The 19,109-nt window shown below is 45.0% G+C and overlaps 1 protein-coding gene across 2 annotated transcripts in view; it reads left to right on the plus strand.

The window, feature by feature from the left end:
• The window catches only part of LOC147673695 (sodium/potassium-transporting ATPase subunit alpha-2), a 393,987-nt gene that overhangs the window by 253,734 nt on the left and 121,144 nt on the right, over positions 1-19,109 (plus strand). For both annotated transcript variants that reach the window (XM_086947613.1, XM_086947614.1), the window contains exon 10: positions 1,038-1,147. In XM_086947613.1, the coding sequence (XP_086803739.1) occupies positions 1,038-1,147 (110 nt within the window). The remainder of the gene's footprint in view (positions 1-1,037; positions 1,148-19,109) is intronic.

Genomic DNA, 19,109 nt, shown 5'->3' on the forward strand with positions numbered 1-19,109 from the left:
TGTTGTGCAGAGTCCACCCGCCCCTGGTCCTGTTTGTGATGCTGGAGGAGGAGTGGGTGTGTTGTTACATTGTTGTGTAGTGTCCACCCGCCCCTGGTCCTGTTTGTGATGCAGGAGGAGGAGTGGGTGTGTATTTCATTGTTGTGCAGTGTCCACCCTTCCCAGGACCTGTTTGTGATTCAGGAGGAGGAGTGGGTGTGTATTTCATTGTTGTGCAGTGTCCACCCTTCCCACGACCTGTTTGTGATTCAGGAGGAGGAGTGGGTGTGTAGTTCATTGTTGTGCAGAGTCCACCCGCCCCTGGTCCTGTTTGTGATGCTGGAGGAGGAGTGGGTGTGTTGTTACATTGTTGTGTAGTGTCCACCCGCCCCTGGTCCTGTTTGTGATGCAGGAGGAGGAGTGGGTGTGTAGTTACATTGTTGTGCAGTGTTGTGCAGTGTGACCACCCTTCCCATGTCTTGTTTAGGATGCAGGAGGAGAAGTGAGTGTGTAGTTACATTGCTGTGAAGTGTGATTTTTAGCCCAACGTTATCCGTTTCTGTGTTGTATTCTGCAGGATACAGGGTAGTCCCGTGTGAGTATGTATCGTCAGGGGAAACGGTAGTTGTTTCTAGTTTTTGGGTTATCTCTACTCTTGCTTTGAGGAAACCTTTGTCCTTTTGATTTGAGGGACTTTTTTTATATATATGTTCTATTGTTTCCTTAGGAGGGGAAGATGTATTGTGACGTGCTTTGGTTGCTATGCATCCTCCCCAGAGTTCCAGGTCCCTGCTGCTCAGCCAGTCTGTGAAGTCACCTAGAATGTAGGGTGTGTTTGTGGCAGAGGTCAGTTGTAGATGGGCTGAGCAGGAGGATGCTGCTCCTGGTGGGGCTTAACCATCATCTTGCTTACTCGTAACTAGGATCCAATCAGCCTACCTATACTCTACGCCGCGGCCTCCTTACTTTGATTACAACACTGTCTTCTCATAAAGAGATTTTCAACTTTTGAACATTCTTATTCATTTCTTTTTCCTATCTTCTACCTTTGCACTCAGGGACAACATTCGACAAGCGTTCCCTGACGTGGACTGCCTTGTCTCGTATTGCTGGTCTGTGTAATCGTGCAGTCTTCAAAATTGGCCAAGATAAAGTGCCCATTTCAAAGGTAAGCAGATGTGACTTTAGATTTATCAAGTTGGTTCAAGTATTTTAGAACATAGTTAAACCATGCGTACAGCATGAGGAACTTACCACAAAATGTTTCCAGCTGACTCTTTATCAAAGTCATTAAAATGGTACATTGTGTTGGAGTATGATGAAGAGTTTCATTACCTTGGACTAGAGATTTGCAGGGCAGAGTTTCATGACCAGAAGTTATTAGTGTAGGTCAATTAATTTCAATTAATTGAAAGACGATGTCCGTCACGGAGGAGGGTTACCACTTTTGCTTCTTAGGAGAGCCTTTTTGTTCAAAGTTGTCTTCCTGCCCTAATTTTGTATGTAACTTTCAAAGCACCCCATACTGGATCCATACAATCAAGACTTAACTCAGGATGTTGCTTTGGACTAGAAAGACACCTAGAATTGTATTCATACTTTGTGCAGATATCTCTACAATGTTGATATTTGCTTCCCACTCTTAGAACCTATTTTTGGACATGACAGCTTGCAATGGAACCTCTATGTATGCCCCACTGAAAGGAACTCTTGGTTGGGAATGGATTAGGCGTGTTGTTGGATAGAATGTACAAACCCCTGTAAGCTGGAAAGAGTAGGTGGACTCACAACCACTGTGATTAGTTGCTGGAAGGTAGCCATGACCAGCTTATGCTGGAATAATAGTCTGGGGAGAGGGACACCTTTGTTGGTGTGCAAAATGTTGAGGAAGCTGTTTGGAATAAGGGGGTTTAGGAAATGGGACATGATAAACATTTCAGAATGTGGTGATTGGCAATTGAGGAATGGTGTAACACACTGTGTTCCCACAGGTCTCATAATTCTGATGGGGTCGGTAACGTCTGTTACCAACCCCACCAGATTTAAGAGCCCACTTGTATTGAGAAACTTATTGGAAAAAAATGACCCTATACTTCACAGATGGCATCCAACGTACTTTCAGAAGAACTGACTGGACAGATGGCATCCAACGTACTTTCAGAAGAACTGACTGGACATTCAAATATAACACATTCAGGATGCTTATGCATGATTTTGAAAAAAATAATAATTGTTATTGACATTTTAAAAGTGACAGTATTGGAGACAAGGTATACTACGATGCATGCATCATAAATATTACGAATGATACGACAGGTTATTAAGCAATGCTGCAACGATGGGAAGCCGCTGTCAGAATGCTGTGTGTGTGGTCGCACCTATGCACAGATGTTATCCATGAATGCCAAATATAAACTAGAACAAAACCGGCTCAACGATATTAAACGCATCTGACCTACACTCACTGCGCGTGACAGGGGTAGAGTCACAACAACTGAATTAATGACAGCGTTCACATGGGGTATGATCATGGGGGTGCCTCAGGCAGACAGGTTCACAACCATCTGCGACTGATCTTATGTAGTTGGTCAACATGCTGGATCATTTGTTACTAGGGCTGTTCTACAATTTGTTGACCCTCGTGGAGTATCTTCAGGAGGGTGTGCCAGATGCTTATGCATGATATGCGAACAACCGGAGAAAACGTAGTACGGATGTGATAAAGCAACCTTAGGGCACTAGGCACATCAAACTGGGAGGATTCCCTTGTTCATCCCAAAGAGTCACCACTTTCGCTGCCCGTGGAGTGATAGAATTCATAATATTGCAGAGATGGTACTACAACCACTCTAGACTCCTAGGGACCTATATCAGACTTGACCTGTATTAGCTGTAAGAAGGAGGAGAGAGCTTTGTTTGCACAAGAAATGGGAATTAAATAAGATTCAGTGCTTCTGAAATTAGATGGGTTCACTTCTCTCAGCTGTCTTCTGGCTGACTTCACATTTGGTCATTCTGAGCATAAGGGGTAACCATGATGTGCCCAGATACAAGTTGATCCTCTCTTATTGAAGACTGATGTCAGCTTGATGGGACTGACTCAGAAGTTCAGAAGTCCAAGACCACTATACATAGGCACATGGTACAAAGGCAACGAATGGTACATTTCTTCTGAAAAGATGATTTATGAAGGGCCATGATTTCTCAAGATTTAGAAACCAGGACCGGAATTCTTTGTTTTTCGATATTTGGAAAATGGATCGTGAATGCTGAGTCTGGGGGGTTGCTAATGGGATGAGTTGATTGTTGTTTTATTAAAAGTTTTGAACCCCTTAAGCTCATGTGTTCAATGAAAAAGGACCTTACCAATCGTAACTCTGCTTAGCATTTGACTGACACTCTGTATGATGTTTTCTCAATATGTTTTATGGACTTTTATGTCGCTGTTCTCATACATCTAAATAAAAAGGTATAGTACCAGAATATAGTGCGACAAACATTTCATTGTAAAAAAAATCAAGTAACTCAAATATCAACAAGGCAAGTCTGTACAAGTAAGTATGTGTAAAGATGCTCTTCTCAAGTAGTAGATGTAGATATGCGTCTATTAAGGACAAGCAGGTACATCCACACAACAAGTAGTTTCCAACTAACTGTCCTAACTCAATTCTAGAATGTATAATGATGCACTGCAATAGTCACAATGCAGTATGTAACTATAGTAACAGAGATACAACATCTCCTCTCTTTGAATGAAAATAAATAAATTAAATAAAACTAAAATAAGTACACAAGTATAATTCAATTAATAATAATAACAATAATAATACAACATAAAAAATGAAAAGGTTACAAGTAACCACAATCCCCTTCTTTGCAACACATATAATTCACATTACATAACTTCTGTATTTTGCTGGTATGTTTATTGCTCTACCAGCTCGTGTTACACTTCTGGAGCAGCCTGAAGATTGAGTAGCCTCATTGGATATGATATGAGTTGAATCATTAGAGATGACTCTTGTAGTTTGCAGACTGGAGGTAGGTGAAAAACCGGATGATTCAGTAGTAGAAGAACTCATGACTTCATCCCACATCCAATTCATGGAAGAAACAGGTTTTTAAAGTTTTTTCTTTGAACAAGAATCACCACACAAAGCCATTCTGTTGTAATGCCACACATTTCCATCACTTAATTTGACAGATTTAGAGTAAGGAGAAGTGACTTGTAAGGGTGCAGAATATTTGCTTTGGCCTTTTTCAACTTTTGAAGATAATTTTACTTTAACCCAATCTCCAGTCTTTAATGTAATATCATTGGCATTGTGTGTCTTATCAAAATGAAATTTGCAGGTGTCATGCATTTTCCTTAAATTAGATCTGACTAAAGCCGGTGACCATTTGCTGTAGATCTTCTTTGTGCTCCAAGCTACATTGTCTTTACTAAAAGGTTCCCTACCTCCTAAAATTCTGAAAGGGCTATAACCAGTGCCCGTAGGAGTGATCCTGTAAGCCAATAGTATACTCATAAGTTTTTTTTTCCAATTTGTTCCTGCATTTATAGATGCTTGGACACTTCCCATGATAACTCTGTTGAACTTTTCGACAATTCCATTACCAGCTGGATTATAAACTGGAGTAGTCTTTCTGCAAATTCCATTCCTTCCTAAAAAATGTGTATATTTCCCAGATGAATTGTGGCCCATTGTCACTTAAGACCACTTTGGGAATTCCTTCCCGTAAGAATAAACTTTCCCAAAAATTGATGACATGTTTACTATCAAAATTTTCAATAATTTCAATTTCAGGCCATTTGGAAGAATCATCAATGACTACTAAAATGTGTTTATTGTTCCCTTCATCATCCTCAATAGGGCCTAACCAATCGATACTGAGATTTTCCCATGGACAATCAGGAATTACTCTGGTACCAAGTGTAGGTCTAAGTACTCTTTGGTATTTGTCTGCATCAGCACAAATGGAACAATGTCTGACAAAGTATTCACTATCTCTGTCCATTCCTGGCCACCAATATAGCATTTTAATTCTAGATTTCAACTTAGTGATGCCAAGATGACCTTCGTGATTTATTTCTAATATTTTCGCACGTAATGTAGTGGGAACAATAATTCTTTCACACCTACAAATGTAACCTGAGTTGTCAATAGATAGTTGATCCAGGATTTCCCACATGGCCCTTATGTCTCCTTGAAGATCGTTTTTGTTTGGCAAACCCTTGGTGATAAGACTTGCATCTTTACATAGCACTGTCCCATTCCTCTTTAGTAATTGCACACATGTCATAAAACACAACAGCCACATTGAAATTGTCTGAATCTGGACATGAATCAGATTCATAATGTAATGGTGATCTACTAAGGTAATCCACTACTTGGTTTTTCTTCCCTGGTAAGTGTAGTATCCCCTTTAGATGTGTAGTACTGCTTTTAGATGACATCACCTGACATCACTTTAGAATTGTTATGTTTTCCTTGTGCATTCCACATTCTCTATGTGGTAGTTATTCTTCTCTCCTGAGCCTTGCCTGCAAGTGGTTGTTTAAGCTGTTTCCTTGGTACTGAATAAAGTACTTCTCCTGCATCCTGTGTACCTGTTTACTTCATAAACTGGCGACGATTGGGATACCATGAAGAAGGACTCACTCTCTGCCTAATGGAAGAAGTATTATTTTTTTTAAAAAAAAGAAACCAAGGAACAGCGTTCACGCATTTTCAAAGGTATTTCTTTTCTATTTTTTTTTCCCTTGTTTACGTGTAAAATGATGGCACCAGCGGCAGTAATTTAATCTAGTGCTTTGATCGCACCTGCGGCAGTGTACAGCGACGTGTTTCCTGTTATTGATTGCCATTTCTACGTTTGGCATGTCTCCGTGTTGCTGCGTGTTTTGACTTGCCATTTCCTATTTCATTTGACTACCTTATTATCCTGCGCTGTGTTATTTTCGGCGTATTTGGGGTCATTGAGGAAATTGCAGCACACGACTTGTTTACTTTTAAACCTGACCTGACATTCTGCCGCGTGTGCATCTGCGAGCCTCAGCGTTCGCGTGGAGCTTCAAGTTCGCGCTGACGACTGGATTTCTGCTGCGTGTCTGTTCTTTGTCACTGCTCAACGTCAACATTCTACATGACGCTATCAAACGCACTAACCCCACGTATTGTACACGCAAAGGTCAAAGCGTCACGTAGCTGCCATCTTATTTAATTATTTTTGTTTCTACTTCACTTCGTGTATATTTAGCGCTGCACACGTTGTTTGGGACTACTAAATATTTATTTTTTTTCTCTGATTTTAAACTGTACAACGTACATCTACTTTTAATGAACTGCTGTATCATCGTTTTTTTTTTTCATTTTGCTGCCTGCAGAAAACTTCTCTCAAGAAACACAATTGACTACGGTTACTACCTTTATTTTGTTAATTTATTATTTTCAACATCGCTTTATTGCATTAAGAATGTTTAACTGTAACCATTATTGATTCATTTTTTCTCCTCTCTCCAGCTTTATAATACCTTTGAACCTTTTCTTGAGTAGAAATGTCAAATAATATTGCTTCTCCTTCCCATTTTTTGCCTTCTGCTGGGGATCCCAAAGTTGAATGGGATGTCTGGTATCCCACGTTCTTAGCTTATGTGGATGTAGTGGAGGAAGACGGATGTTCTCCCAAAAGAAAATTGGCCCTTTTAAAAAATTGTTTAGGTGGCGCTGGCCTTAAAGAGTTGGAAAACTTACCCCCCATTGATGCAGCAGGTGATTTTAATATTTTTGAGATTGTCGTAAAACAGTTAGCGTCTAGATTTGGTAGGAAAATAAATATTGTCATGGAAAGATTTAAATTTTATTCCAGAGCACAGAAAGACGATGAGTCAATTGAAAACTATGTAGCTGCATTACGAACCTTAGCTGGTTCTTGCGCTTTTGAGACAATTAATTTTGAGCAGGTATTAAGAGACCAAATAAAGATGAAGACCAAAAGCAAGAAAATACAGGAACGCTTATGGATGGGAACTGAGTCTTCCCTAAATGCTGTGTTAAATATAGCTAAAGGGATTGAACAATCTGAACTTTTTGTCAGTGAGATCAGAAGTCATGATGTTAAGAGCAAAGCAATAATCCCAGAAGTTGCCTTAGTAAAAGAGGTCCATAATCAAAGGAAACTTCCTTTCACCCAAACTAGAAAAGAATATTTTTCAAGAGACAATAAATTTACTAACAAGAGAAATCCTATTATTTGTTATAGGTGCGGTGCGAATGATCACGTCGGCAATTATAAAGGTTGTCCGGCGTGGAATAAGATTTGTATTAAATGTAAAAAGTCTGGACATTTTAGTAAAATGTGCAGGTCTCCACAAAAGGTGAACTTATTATCTGAATCCGATTATGGGGATTACGAAGAAATTCAGGAAATCAACACTTTGTTGTGTGTTGGTGACTCTAAATGTAAAGGTTTTCCCAAGGACAAAATATTGATTAATGGTATAGAAATCACTATGCTTATAGACTCTTGTGCTTGGTATAGTATAATTGGCAGTGATATTTTTAACAGACACTGGAATTCGTCTCCTCTGCTTCCATCGGATATTTCTCCTGGTGGATATACTAGTCGGAAAATCAATTTGCTAGGATATATGTGGGCAGATATAAAATTTAAACATAATTCCATCAAAGGGAAAGTTTATGTAGCATCTAAAGGTGCTTCTATTCTTAGTTGGCCACATCAACACGAGCTGGGGATTAAACTAGATCCCAATGCTTCTCCACCTGTGTACATAGTACCTCCTGCTGAGGACGAATTTACTGTTCAAGTCAAAAACAAGTTCCCAGAAATTTTTTCAGATACTTTGGGTGAATTTGTAAATTTTAAACATAAAATTATATTAAAGGAAAATGCAACACCAGTCCGACATAGAGTTAGGAATGTACCCCATGCCTATCGTGACAAGTTAAAAACCATTTTATTGGATCTAGTGACTCGAGGTATCATTGAACCAACCAAATCTTCCCCCTGGGTTTCCCCAGTAGTTTTGTCAATTAAAAGCAATGGCGAACTTCGCTTATGTGTCGACCTTCGCAGTGTGAACAGTGAAATTTGGGTGGATAGACATCCGTTACCTAACATCCATGAACTAATTTCTACTCTTTCTGGTGCTTGCATTTTCTCAACCTTAGACTTAGCGAGTGCTTATCACCAAGTTTTACTCCATGAGGATTCTAAGTTCCTCACCACTTTCATTACACCTGAGGGCATGTTCCAGTTCCGTCGCATGCCTTTTGGTCTAGCTAGTGCAGCTTCTGTATTCCAACGTCTTATGAAAGAGGTGTTGGAGGGCTGTGACAATGCCATAGCCTTCCAAGATGACATCTTGATATATGGAAAAGATATTGAAGATCATGATAGGAATCTTGATAAAGTACTAATGGCTGTTAAAGAAAAAGGTTTGACTTTGAAGTTTTCAAAATGTAAATTTAGGCGCAGCACTGTGGAATATTTGGGGCATGAAATTTCTGCTCAAGGCATCAAACCCAAACTCAATCATGTCCTGAGCATAACTAAGGCCTCAGCTCCTAGTAACAAAGAACAATTGGTGTCTTTTCTGGGGCTTACGGAATTTTATAGCAAATTTGTTTCAGATTATGCCTCTAAAGTTCATGTTTTAAGATTGTTATTGAAAAAAGATGCAAAATTCATTTGGAAAGATGAACAACAGAATGCCTTTGAGTTGCTTAAGAAAGAAATCCTCAATGCCCCCTTTTTGAGGCCCTTTGATTTGGGTAGAGAATGCATTGTGTGCGTGGATGCAAGCAATGTTGGCCTTGGTTCCGTACTGATGCAAAAAAGTTTTGGTGAAGAATATGTTGTTTCTTATGCCTCTCGTACCCTTCGTGGCGCAGAATTTAATTATTCCACCATAGAAAAGGAACTTTTGGCTTGCACTTGGGCAGTCGAGCACTTCAGGCAATTTATCTGGGGAACAAGGTTCCGTTTGCGAACTGACCATAAACCGTTGATAAGCATGTTAGCTGCTGGTGGTGGCCGTACTTTGACAGCACGTTTAGCACGCCTGGCTGCCAAGCTACAAGAGTTTCAATGCGTTGTAGAATACGTACCTGGTCGTTTAAATGTCCATGCCGATTGCATGTCCAGATTGCCTTGTGTTTCCTTGGATGCCACAACCTCTCCTCGAGATGTTGATGTGATTTTAACCGTTGATGATGTAAATGATGCTAAGTGTAATGTCACGTCTAGTATAATCTCCGAGTCTGCTTGGAGGGATGCTATGGCTCAAGATATTTCCCTGTCCAATGTGGTGGATTTCCTGAAGCAAGGATGGCCTGAAGAAAGGAAACTTTCTGGCGATGTTTTGTCGTTTAGTAAAATAAAAGAGGAACTCATGTTTGATCAGGGTTTTGTAACCAGGGGCGACAAGATAGTTCCCCCCTCTGCTTTACGTGAAAAAATAATTTCTATGGCGCATGAGGGTCACATGGGGATGTCTAACACTAAGAGACGTATCCGTGAATTTTACTGGTGGCCTGGCATCGATAGAATGGTAGACAAATGGGTTACCTCATGTTCTCCTTGCGCCAGTAGTGACAAAACTGTTAAACCTTTGGCTGCCAAATCTGATATTTCACTTATGAGTACTCCATGTGTCCTTGGAAAAAGCTTGGAATTGATATTGTTGGTCCCTTGGATTTGTCCGACAATAGATCTGTTTTTATTTTAGTTTTAATTGACTACTTCTCCAAGTGGCCGGAGATAAAGGTTGTAGACAAGATTGGTTCTTCTCAAGTTGTTGAATTTCTTGATGAAATTTTCTGCAGGGAGGGAATTCCAGCTGAGCTGGTATCAGACAACGGTCCGCAATTCATTAGTAGCGAGTTTTTATCCTTTCTTGACAGGTGTGGAGTTGTGCATAAAAGGGTGTCTAATTACAACCCTCAAGCCAATGGTCAAACGGAGCGCTTTAACAGGGTCATCAAAGAGTCGATACAACTAGCTATCAAAAGTAAATTAGATTGGAGGAAGACCCTTCGTGCTTCTCTCCTCTCGTATCGCACTTCCCCTAACTCCGTTACGGGTTTTTCCCCTTTTGAGCTGTTAAAGGGTCGTAAACCTGGTTCTAAATTGTTACCCTGGTGGATGAAATTAAAAATTCCTCCTATGTCTAGTGTTGACCCCTCCTTGGTTAAAAATAAGGTGTTGAAATATCAAGAAAAGATGAGACGTACTCCCACTTGTCCTGTTGTTTCTAGACCTGGCATCAAGGTTGGCGACTTGGTGCGAGTCAAGTTTGGGAAATCTTGTGGTTCCAGGTGGAACAAATGGTCAGATCCTTGTAGGGTTACTGAAGTTTTTAGTAAAGCTGTCAGAGTGGATGGTGGTAAAGTGTGGAACTTTCGCAGAGTTTCTTTGTGTAGAGCACCCAATGTGCAGATGAATTCTCTACCTTCTTCAAATCCTCCTTTAATCTCTCCTGGTGATAACCGCTACTCCGCTGATGACTGCCACCCTGCTCTTTTGGACACTTTTTGTAGTGATGTTCAAATTTCCTCGAGAAACAATGATGTTTTTGTTCCCAACACTGTTGTTTCTTCCCCTAATGTTTCAGTCTCTTCTGGACAAGTTTCTTCTTTGCATTGTGCTGACACTGTTGTTCCCAATCACAATGTACAATCTTCTGATGTGCCCCTAAGGAGGAGTTCTCGTGTTAAATCAACTCCTGTTAAGTTACGCGATTTTGTTCACTAGTTTTTTTTTTTTGTTTTTTTTTGTTTTTTTTTAAGGGGGGGGAGGTGTGTAGTATCCCCTTTAGATGTGTAGTACTGCTTTTAGATGACATCACCTGACATCACTTTAGAATTGTTATGTTTTCCTTGGGCATTCCACATTCTCTATGTGGTAGTTATTCTTCTCTCCTGAGCCTTGCCTGCAAGTGGTTGTTTAAGCTGTTTCCTTGGTACTGAATAAAGTACTTCTCCTGCATCCTGTGTACCTGTTTACTTCAGTAAGTATTCAACATCATATGTAAAGTCCAATAACTTCAGATTCATTTTTGCAATTCTTGGGGTGGCTTTGAGTATACCCTCTAAGGTTAATACTTTGAGTAAAGGTTTGTGGCTGTACGAAGAGTAAACCTAGTACCCCAAACAAATTGTCTGAATTTTTCCATAGACCATACAGTGGCTAGCATTTCTTTTTCTATTACAGAATATTTTTCTTCAGGTTCGTGTCCCGTCCTTGTCACCAAAATGTAAAGATGCTCTTCTCAAGTAGTAGATGTAGATATGCGTCTATTAAGGACAATTATTATTATTATTATTTATTATAGGAGTTTATAAAGCGCCTGGTGACGCCTCCGGGCGTGTCCCCGCGCTTAGGAGAGAGTATTACTTGGGCAGAAGAAGAACAGGCAGCAACCAGTGAAATTAGCTGATGAAGAGATGCGTTTTAAGAAGTTTCCTAAAAGATGTTTCGCTTTTTTCCTGTCTAATATTCATGGGGAGAGTGTTCCACTCCTTGGCTGCAAGAGTGCGAAAGGAGCTGCCACCAAGTCTGGCTTTTTTTGGGCGTGTGGTTTTAAGCAAGCCTGTTCCCTTAGAACGTAAGGATCTGGAGGGTACATCCACACAACAAGTAGTTTCCAACTAACTGTCCTAACTCAATTCTAGAATGTATAATGATGCACTGCAATAGTCACAAGGCAGTATGTAACTATAGTAACAGAGAATCCACAGTATGGTATTATCAGACATAACTCTAGCTATATGTACCTTGACAATATATATATCACAGAAGCGGAGGCAAGACTGGTACATATCTGCCTGCAAATATATGTTTATGTCCACAATATTTAGTTTTTTTAATATGTTGGCTATGATATTCTTGGTGCTTAATATATATATCTGTAGTTGATGCTGAGCTATGCAACAAATTGAAAAAAGTGGTACTTTGGCTCACAAGCTTTAAAAGATAATTGGTAACCTTTCAGCTTTTAATTTATGTGTTCCGGCATTTAACACATGGCAATTCTACCCAGATGATGTAAACATTTCAATGGATTGCCTTGGGGAACAGCTTTTTTATGTACCTAGAAACAAAAAAAATAAAAGGGCCCATTTACAAATTACTAGAGGTGGGGTGAAGATGTTTTCTCTTATGTTTGTGAGTAGCATTTAGAAGTGCTTTGGAAGTGTTATTGTAGTACTACTAAACATACTATGAAATGCCGCCTGTGAATAGGCCCCTGCGAGTTTAAAATAATTCCAAACATGTTGAATAAAGGTCAGATATTCTGAATCTTACAGAGCCTCTTGGCTAGAGAGACAACCCTAATAATCTGGGAATTTACTATACTGTTCTGCAGGGCTGATTTCTAACAAAAGCGACTCAACAGTGAGAACACAGGTTAGGAATTACGATGCACAGCTTTTCTTACAAAATCTGTCCAAAAGTAGACTTGTGTACTCCTGACTACCACATTGTATTTGTTTTAGGAAAACATGTATTTGAAGATGTCTATTAATAGGGTGGTGAGGGGACAGGAGCCGTCCTGTACTAAAGGTGTGTTGTAATCTGGGCTCACACGAGTCCAGCAAAGGCGTGCGCTCTTGTGAGCAACATAAAAATGCATAGTCAGCCTCCGGTTTCTGCAAAAGGATTGGGTATAGAGTGGAATAGATGATGCGAGCCAGAAACCAGAACAAAAATACAATATGAAACAACTGTCAGGTTGTGAAGTTGTGTGTTGTAGCCGACTGATCCTACCATAAGTATGCCCTGAATTCATTCCTTGCCTCAAGGGTAATGCTTCTACTCCAGTGATGTATATGTAATGTTTACATCAAATGCACACAGGTTGATACAGCCTTTCAACCTAGAAACATCCGATTTAAAGTTGAATTAACATTAGATAAAGAAAAACATGAACAGGTAAAACCAATTTGCCTCTACCGCACACAGTACGCCCTCAACCCCTTAGGAAGGACACACAACATTTGCATGTAAACGCGTGGCAGGACTAGGAACTTCTCATGCCTTCTACAGCATGCATGGCAGGACCAGGGAACTGTCACACTCCCTACAGCATGCATGGCAGGACCCAGGACCTCTCATACCTTCTGCAGCATGCATGGCAGGACCAGGGTTTTATCATATCCTCTACTGCACCCACATAAAACACATGGCAGGACTGGGGACTTCTCATGCCCTCTACAACATGCATGGCAGGGCCAGGGATCTCTCATATCCTCTACAACATGCATGGCAGGGCCAGGGACCTCTCATATCCTCTACAACATGCATGGCAGGGCCAGGGACCTCTCATACTCTCTACTGCACCCATTTAAAACACATGGCAGGACCAGGGACCTCTCATACCATCTACCGAATGCATGGCAGGGACCTCGCATACTCTCTACAGCATGCATAGCAGGGCCAGGGACTTATCTTACCCTCTACAGCATGCATTGTAGGACCTAAGCCCTCTTTTACCTTCTACAACATGCATGGCAGGAACCAGGGACCTATCATGCTCTCTAAAGCATGCATGGCAGGCCCAGGGACCTCTCATACCCTCTACTGCACCCATATAACATGCATGGCAGGACCAGAGCCCTCTCTTACCCTCTACAGCATGCATCGCAGGACCAGGGACCTCTCTTACCCTCTACAGCATGCATGGCAGGGCCAGGGACCTCTCATACCCTCTACAGCATGCATGGCAGGACCAGGGACCTCTCATACCCTCTACAGCATGCATCGCAGGACCAGGGACCTCTCATGCCCTCTACAGAATGCATCGCAGGACCAGGGACCTCTCATTGCCCCTACAGCATGCATGGCAGGACCAGGGACCTCTCATACCCTCTACAGCATGCATGGCAGGACCAGGGACCTCTCATTGCCCCTACAGCATGCATGGCAGGACCAGGGACCTCTCATACCGTCTACAGCATGCATCGCAGGACCAGGGACCTCTCATACCCTCTACAGCATGCATGGCAGGACCAGGGACCTCTCATTGCCCCTACAGCATGCATGGCAGGACCAGGGACCTCTCATACCGTCTACAGCATGCATCGCAGGACCAGGGACCTCTCATTCCATCTACAGCATGCATGGCAGGACCAGGGACCTCTCATTGCCCCTACAGCTTGCATGGCAGGACCAGGGACCTCTCATACCCTCTACAGCATGCATGGCAGGACCAGGGACCTCTCATTGCCCCTACAACTTGCATGGCAGGACCAGGGACCTCTCATACCCTCTACAGCATGCATGGCAGGACCAGGGACCTCTCATACCCTCTACAGCATGCATCGCAGGACCAGGGACCTCTCATACCCTCTAGAGCATGCATGGCAGGACCAGGGACCTCTCATTGCCCCTACAACTTGCATGGCAGGACCAGGGACCTCTCATACCCTCTACAGCATGCATGGCAGGACCAGGGACCTCTCATACCCTCTACAGCATGCATCGCAGGACCAGGGACCTCTCATACCCTCTACAGCATGCATGGCAGGGCCAGGGACCTCTCATACCCTCTACAGCATGCATCGCAGGACCAGGGACCTCTCATACCCTCTACAGCATGCATCGCAGGACCAGGGACCTCTCATACCCTCTACAGCATGCATGGCAGGACCAGGGACCTCTCATTGCCCCTACAACATGCATGACTGGACCAGGGACCTCTCATACCCTCTACAGCATGCATGGCAGGAACCAGGGACCTCTCATACCCTCTACAGCATGCACGGCAGAACCAGGGACCTCTCATACCGTCTACAGAATGCATGGCAGGACCAGGGACCTCTCATACCCTCTACAGCATGCATGGCAGGACCAGGGACCTCTCATACCTTCTACAGCATGCACGGCAGAACCAGGGACCTCTCATACCTTCTACAGCATGCACGGCAGAACCAGGGACCTCTCATACCCTCTACTGCACCCACTTAAAACACATGGCAGGACCAGGGACCTCTTATACCCTCTACAGCATGCATGGTGGGACTAGGGGACTCTCATACCCTCTACCGCACCCACATAAAATGCATGGCAGGACCAGGAACCTCTCATACCCTCTACAGCATGCATGGCAGGGCCAGGGACCTCTCATACCATCTACCGAATGCATGGCAGGGCCAGGGACCTCTCATACCCTCTACAGCATGCATGGCAGGATCAGGGACCTATCATGCCCTCTATAGCATGCATGGCAGTTCCATAGACCTCTCATACTCTCTACTGCGCCCATTTAAAACACATGGCAGGACCAGGGACCCCTGATACCATCTACTGAATGCATGGCAGGGACCTCGCATACTCTCTACGGCATGCATAGCAGGGTCAGGGACCTCTCATGCCCTCTACAGCATGCATTGTAGGACCTGAGCCCTCTCTTACCTTCTACAGCATGCATGGCAGGAACCAGGGGCCTATCATGCTCTCTAAAGCATGCATGGCAGGCCCAGGGACCTCTCATACCCTCTACTGCACCCATATAACATGCATGGCAGGACCAGAGCCCTCTCTTACCCTCTACAGAATGCATGGCAGGACCAGGGGCCTCTCATTGCCCCTACAGCATGCATGGCAGGACCAGGGACCTCTCATACCGTCTACAGAATGCATGGCAGGACCAGGGACCTCTCATTGCCCCTACAGCATGCATGGCAGGACCAGGGACCTCTCATACCCTCTACAGCATGCACGGCAGGACCAGGGACCTCTCATTGCCCCTACAGCATGCATGGCAGGACCAGGGACCTCTCATACCGTCTACAGCATGCATCGCAGGACCAGGGACCTCTCATACCCTCTACAGCATGCATGGCAGGACCAGGGACCTCTCATTGCCCCTACAGCATGCATGGCAGGACCAGGGACCTCTCATACCGTCTACAGCATGCATCGCAGGACCAGGGACCTCTCATTCCCTCTACAGCATGCATGGCAGGACCAGGGATCTCTCATTGCCCCTACAGCTTGCATGGCAGGACCAGGGACCTCCCATACCCTCTACAGCATGCATGGCAGAACCAGGGACCTCTCATACCGTCTACAGCATGCATCGCAGGACCAGGGACCTCTCATTCCCTCTACAGCATGCATGGCAGGACCAGGGACCTCTCATTGCCCCTACAGCATGCATGGCAGGACCAGGAACCTCTCATACCGTCTACAGAATGCATGGCAGGACCAGAGCCCTCTCTTACCCTCTACAGCATGAATGGCAGGGCCAGGGACCTCTCATACCCTCTACAGCATGCATCGCAGGACCAGGGACCTCTCATACCCTCTACAGCATGCATGGCAGGACCAGGGACCTCTCATTGCCCCTACAGCATGCATGGCAGGACCAGGGACCTCTCATACCGTCTACAGCATGCATCGCAGGACCAGGGACCTCTCATACCCTCTACAGCATGCATGGCAGGACCAGGGACCTCTCATTGCCCCTACAGCATGCATGGCAGGACCAGGGACCTCTCATGCCGTCTACAGCATGCATGGCAGGACCAGGGACCTCTCATTGCCCCTACAACTTGCATGGCAGGACCAGGGACCTCTCGTACCCTCTACAGCATGCATGGCAGGACCAGGGACCTCTCATACCCTCTACAGCATGCATCGCAGGACCAGGGACCTCTCATACCCTCTACAGCATGCATGGCAGGACAAGGGACCTCTCATACCTTCTACAGCATGCATCGCAGGACCAGGGACCTCTCATACCCTCTACAGCATGCATCGCAGGACCAGGGACCTCTCATACCCTCTACAGCATGCATCGCAGGGCCAGGGACCTCTCATACCCTCTACAGCATGCATGGCAGGACCAGGGACCTCTCATTGCCCCTACAACATGCATGGCAGGACCAGGGACCTCTCATACCCTCTACAGCATGCATGGCAGGACCAGGGACCTCTCATACCCTCTACAGCATGCACGGCAGAACCAGGGACCTCTCATACCGTCTACAGAATGCATGGCAGGACCAGGGACCTCTCATACCCTCTACAGCATGCACGGCAGGACCAGGGACCTCTCATACCTTCTACAGCATGCACGGCAGAACCAGGGACCTCTCATACCTTCTACAGCATGCACGGCAGAACCAGGGACCTCTCATACCCTCTACTGCACCCACTTAAAACACATGGCAGGACCAGGGACCTCTTATACCCTCTACAGCATGCATGGTGGGACTAGGGGACTCTCATACCCTCTACCGCACCCACATAAAATGCATGGCAGGACCAGGAACCTCTCATACCCTCTACAGCATGCATGGCAGGGCCAGGGACCTCTCATACCATCTACCGAATGCATGGCAGGGCCAGGGACCTCTCATACCCTCTCCAGCATGCATGGCAGGATCAGGGACCTATCATGCCCTCTATAGCATGCATGGCAGTTCCATAGACCTCTCATACTCTCTACTGCACCCATTTAAAACACATGGCAGGACCAGGGACCTCTCATACCATCTACCGAATGCATGGCAGGGACCTCGCATACTCTCTACAGCATGCATAGCAGGGTCAGGGACCTCTCATGCCCTCTACAGCATGCATTGTAGGACCTGAGCCCTCTCTTACCTTCTACAGCATGCATGGCAGGAACCAGGGACCTATCATGCTCTCTAAAGCATGCATGGCAGGCCCAGGGACCTCTCATACCCTCTACTGCACCCATATAACATGCATGGCAGGACCAGAGCCCACTCTTACCCTCTACAGCATGCATGGCAGGACCAGGGACCTCTCATTGCCCCTACAGCATGCATGGCAGGACCAGGGACCTCTCATACCGTCTACAGAATGCATGGCAGGACCAGGGACCTCTCATTGCCCCTACAGCATGCATGGCAGGACCAGGGACCTCTCATACCGTCTACAGCATGCATCGCAGGACCAGGGACCTCTCATACCCTCTACAACATGCATGGCAGGACCAGGGACCTCTCATTGCCCCTACAGCATGCATGGCAGGACCAGGGACCTCTCATACCGTCTACAGCATGCATCGCAGGACCAGGGACCTCTCATACCCTCTACAACATGCATGGCAGGACCAGGGACCTCTCATTGCCCCTACAGCATGCATGGCAGGACCAGGGGCCTCTCATACCGTCTACAGCATGCATCGCAGGAGCAGGGACCTCTCATTCCCTCTACAGCATGCATGGCAGGACCAGGGACCTCTCATTGCCCCTACAGCTTGCATGGCAGGACCAGGGACCTCCCATACCCTCTACAGCATGCACGGCAGAACCAGGGACCTCTCATACCGTCTACAGCGTGCACGGCAGAACCAGGGACCTCTCATACCCTCTACAGCATGCACGGCAGAACCAGGGACCTCTCATACCCTCTACTGCACCCACGTAAAACACATGGCAGGGCCAGGGACCTCTCATACCCTCTACAGCATGCATGGCAGGACCAGGGACCTCTCATACCCTCTACAGCATGCATGGCAGGACCAGGAACCTCTCATACCCTCTACTTCAACCAAGTAGGGCGCATGGCAGGACCAGGGACCTCTCATACCCTCTACTGCACCCACATAAAATGCATGGCAGGACCAGGGACTTAACCACACCCTTGACCGCTCATACATTGGGGAAATCACTATACGTTCTCCTCAACCACATTCTTTTACGGGACCCACACCGTCTACTGCAATGTATGCAATGTGTTGCAGGACCAGGGAACTAATTCAAACTTCATAGCAGGACCAGGGACTTCAAAACCCTCTACTGCATCCACTTAGAAACTCATGGCAGGACCAGGAACTTCTTGAACCTGCTGCTGCAGCAACTCCTCATTCAGGACCAGGGACTTTTTCATACCCTCTCCTGCTCATACACTGGGGAAACCAATGGCACGTTCCCCTCACATCATGTCAACCCTTTCATCCTCACATCATGACATAGGATACTCAAACACGGTCTCACCACAGGACCATGGATCACCTTTACTGAAACACGGTCTCACTTAAGGACCAACAATCCCCACCCCCTCCACTGTACCCAACAACAGAACCAGGGGTAAGTACTCGAAACACGGTCACACAAAAAGGACCAGCA

The sequence above is a fragment of the Lissotriton vulgaris genome, chromosome 12 (genome assembly GCF_964263255.1).
Source record: "Lissotriton vulgaris chromosome 12, aLisVul1.2, whole genome shotgun sequence".
Taxonomy (NCBI): Eukaryota; Metazoa; Chordata; class Amphibia; order Caudata; family Salamandridae; genus Lissotriton; species Lissotriton vulgaris.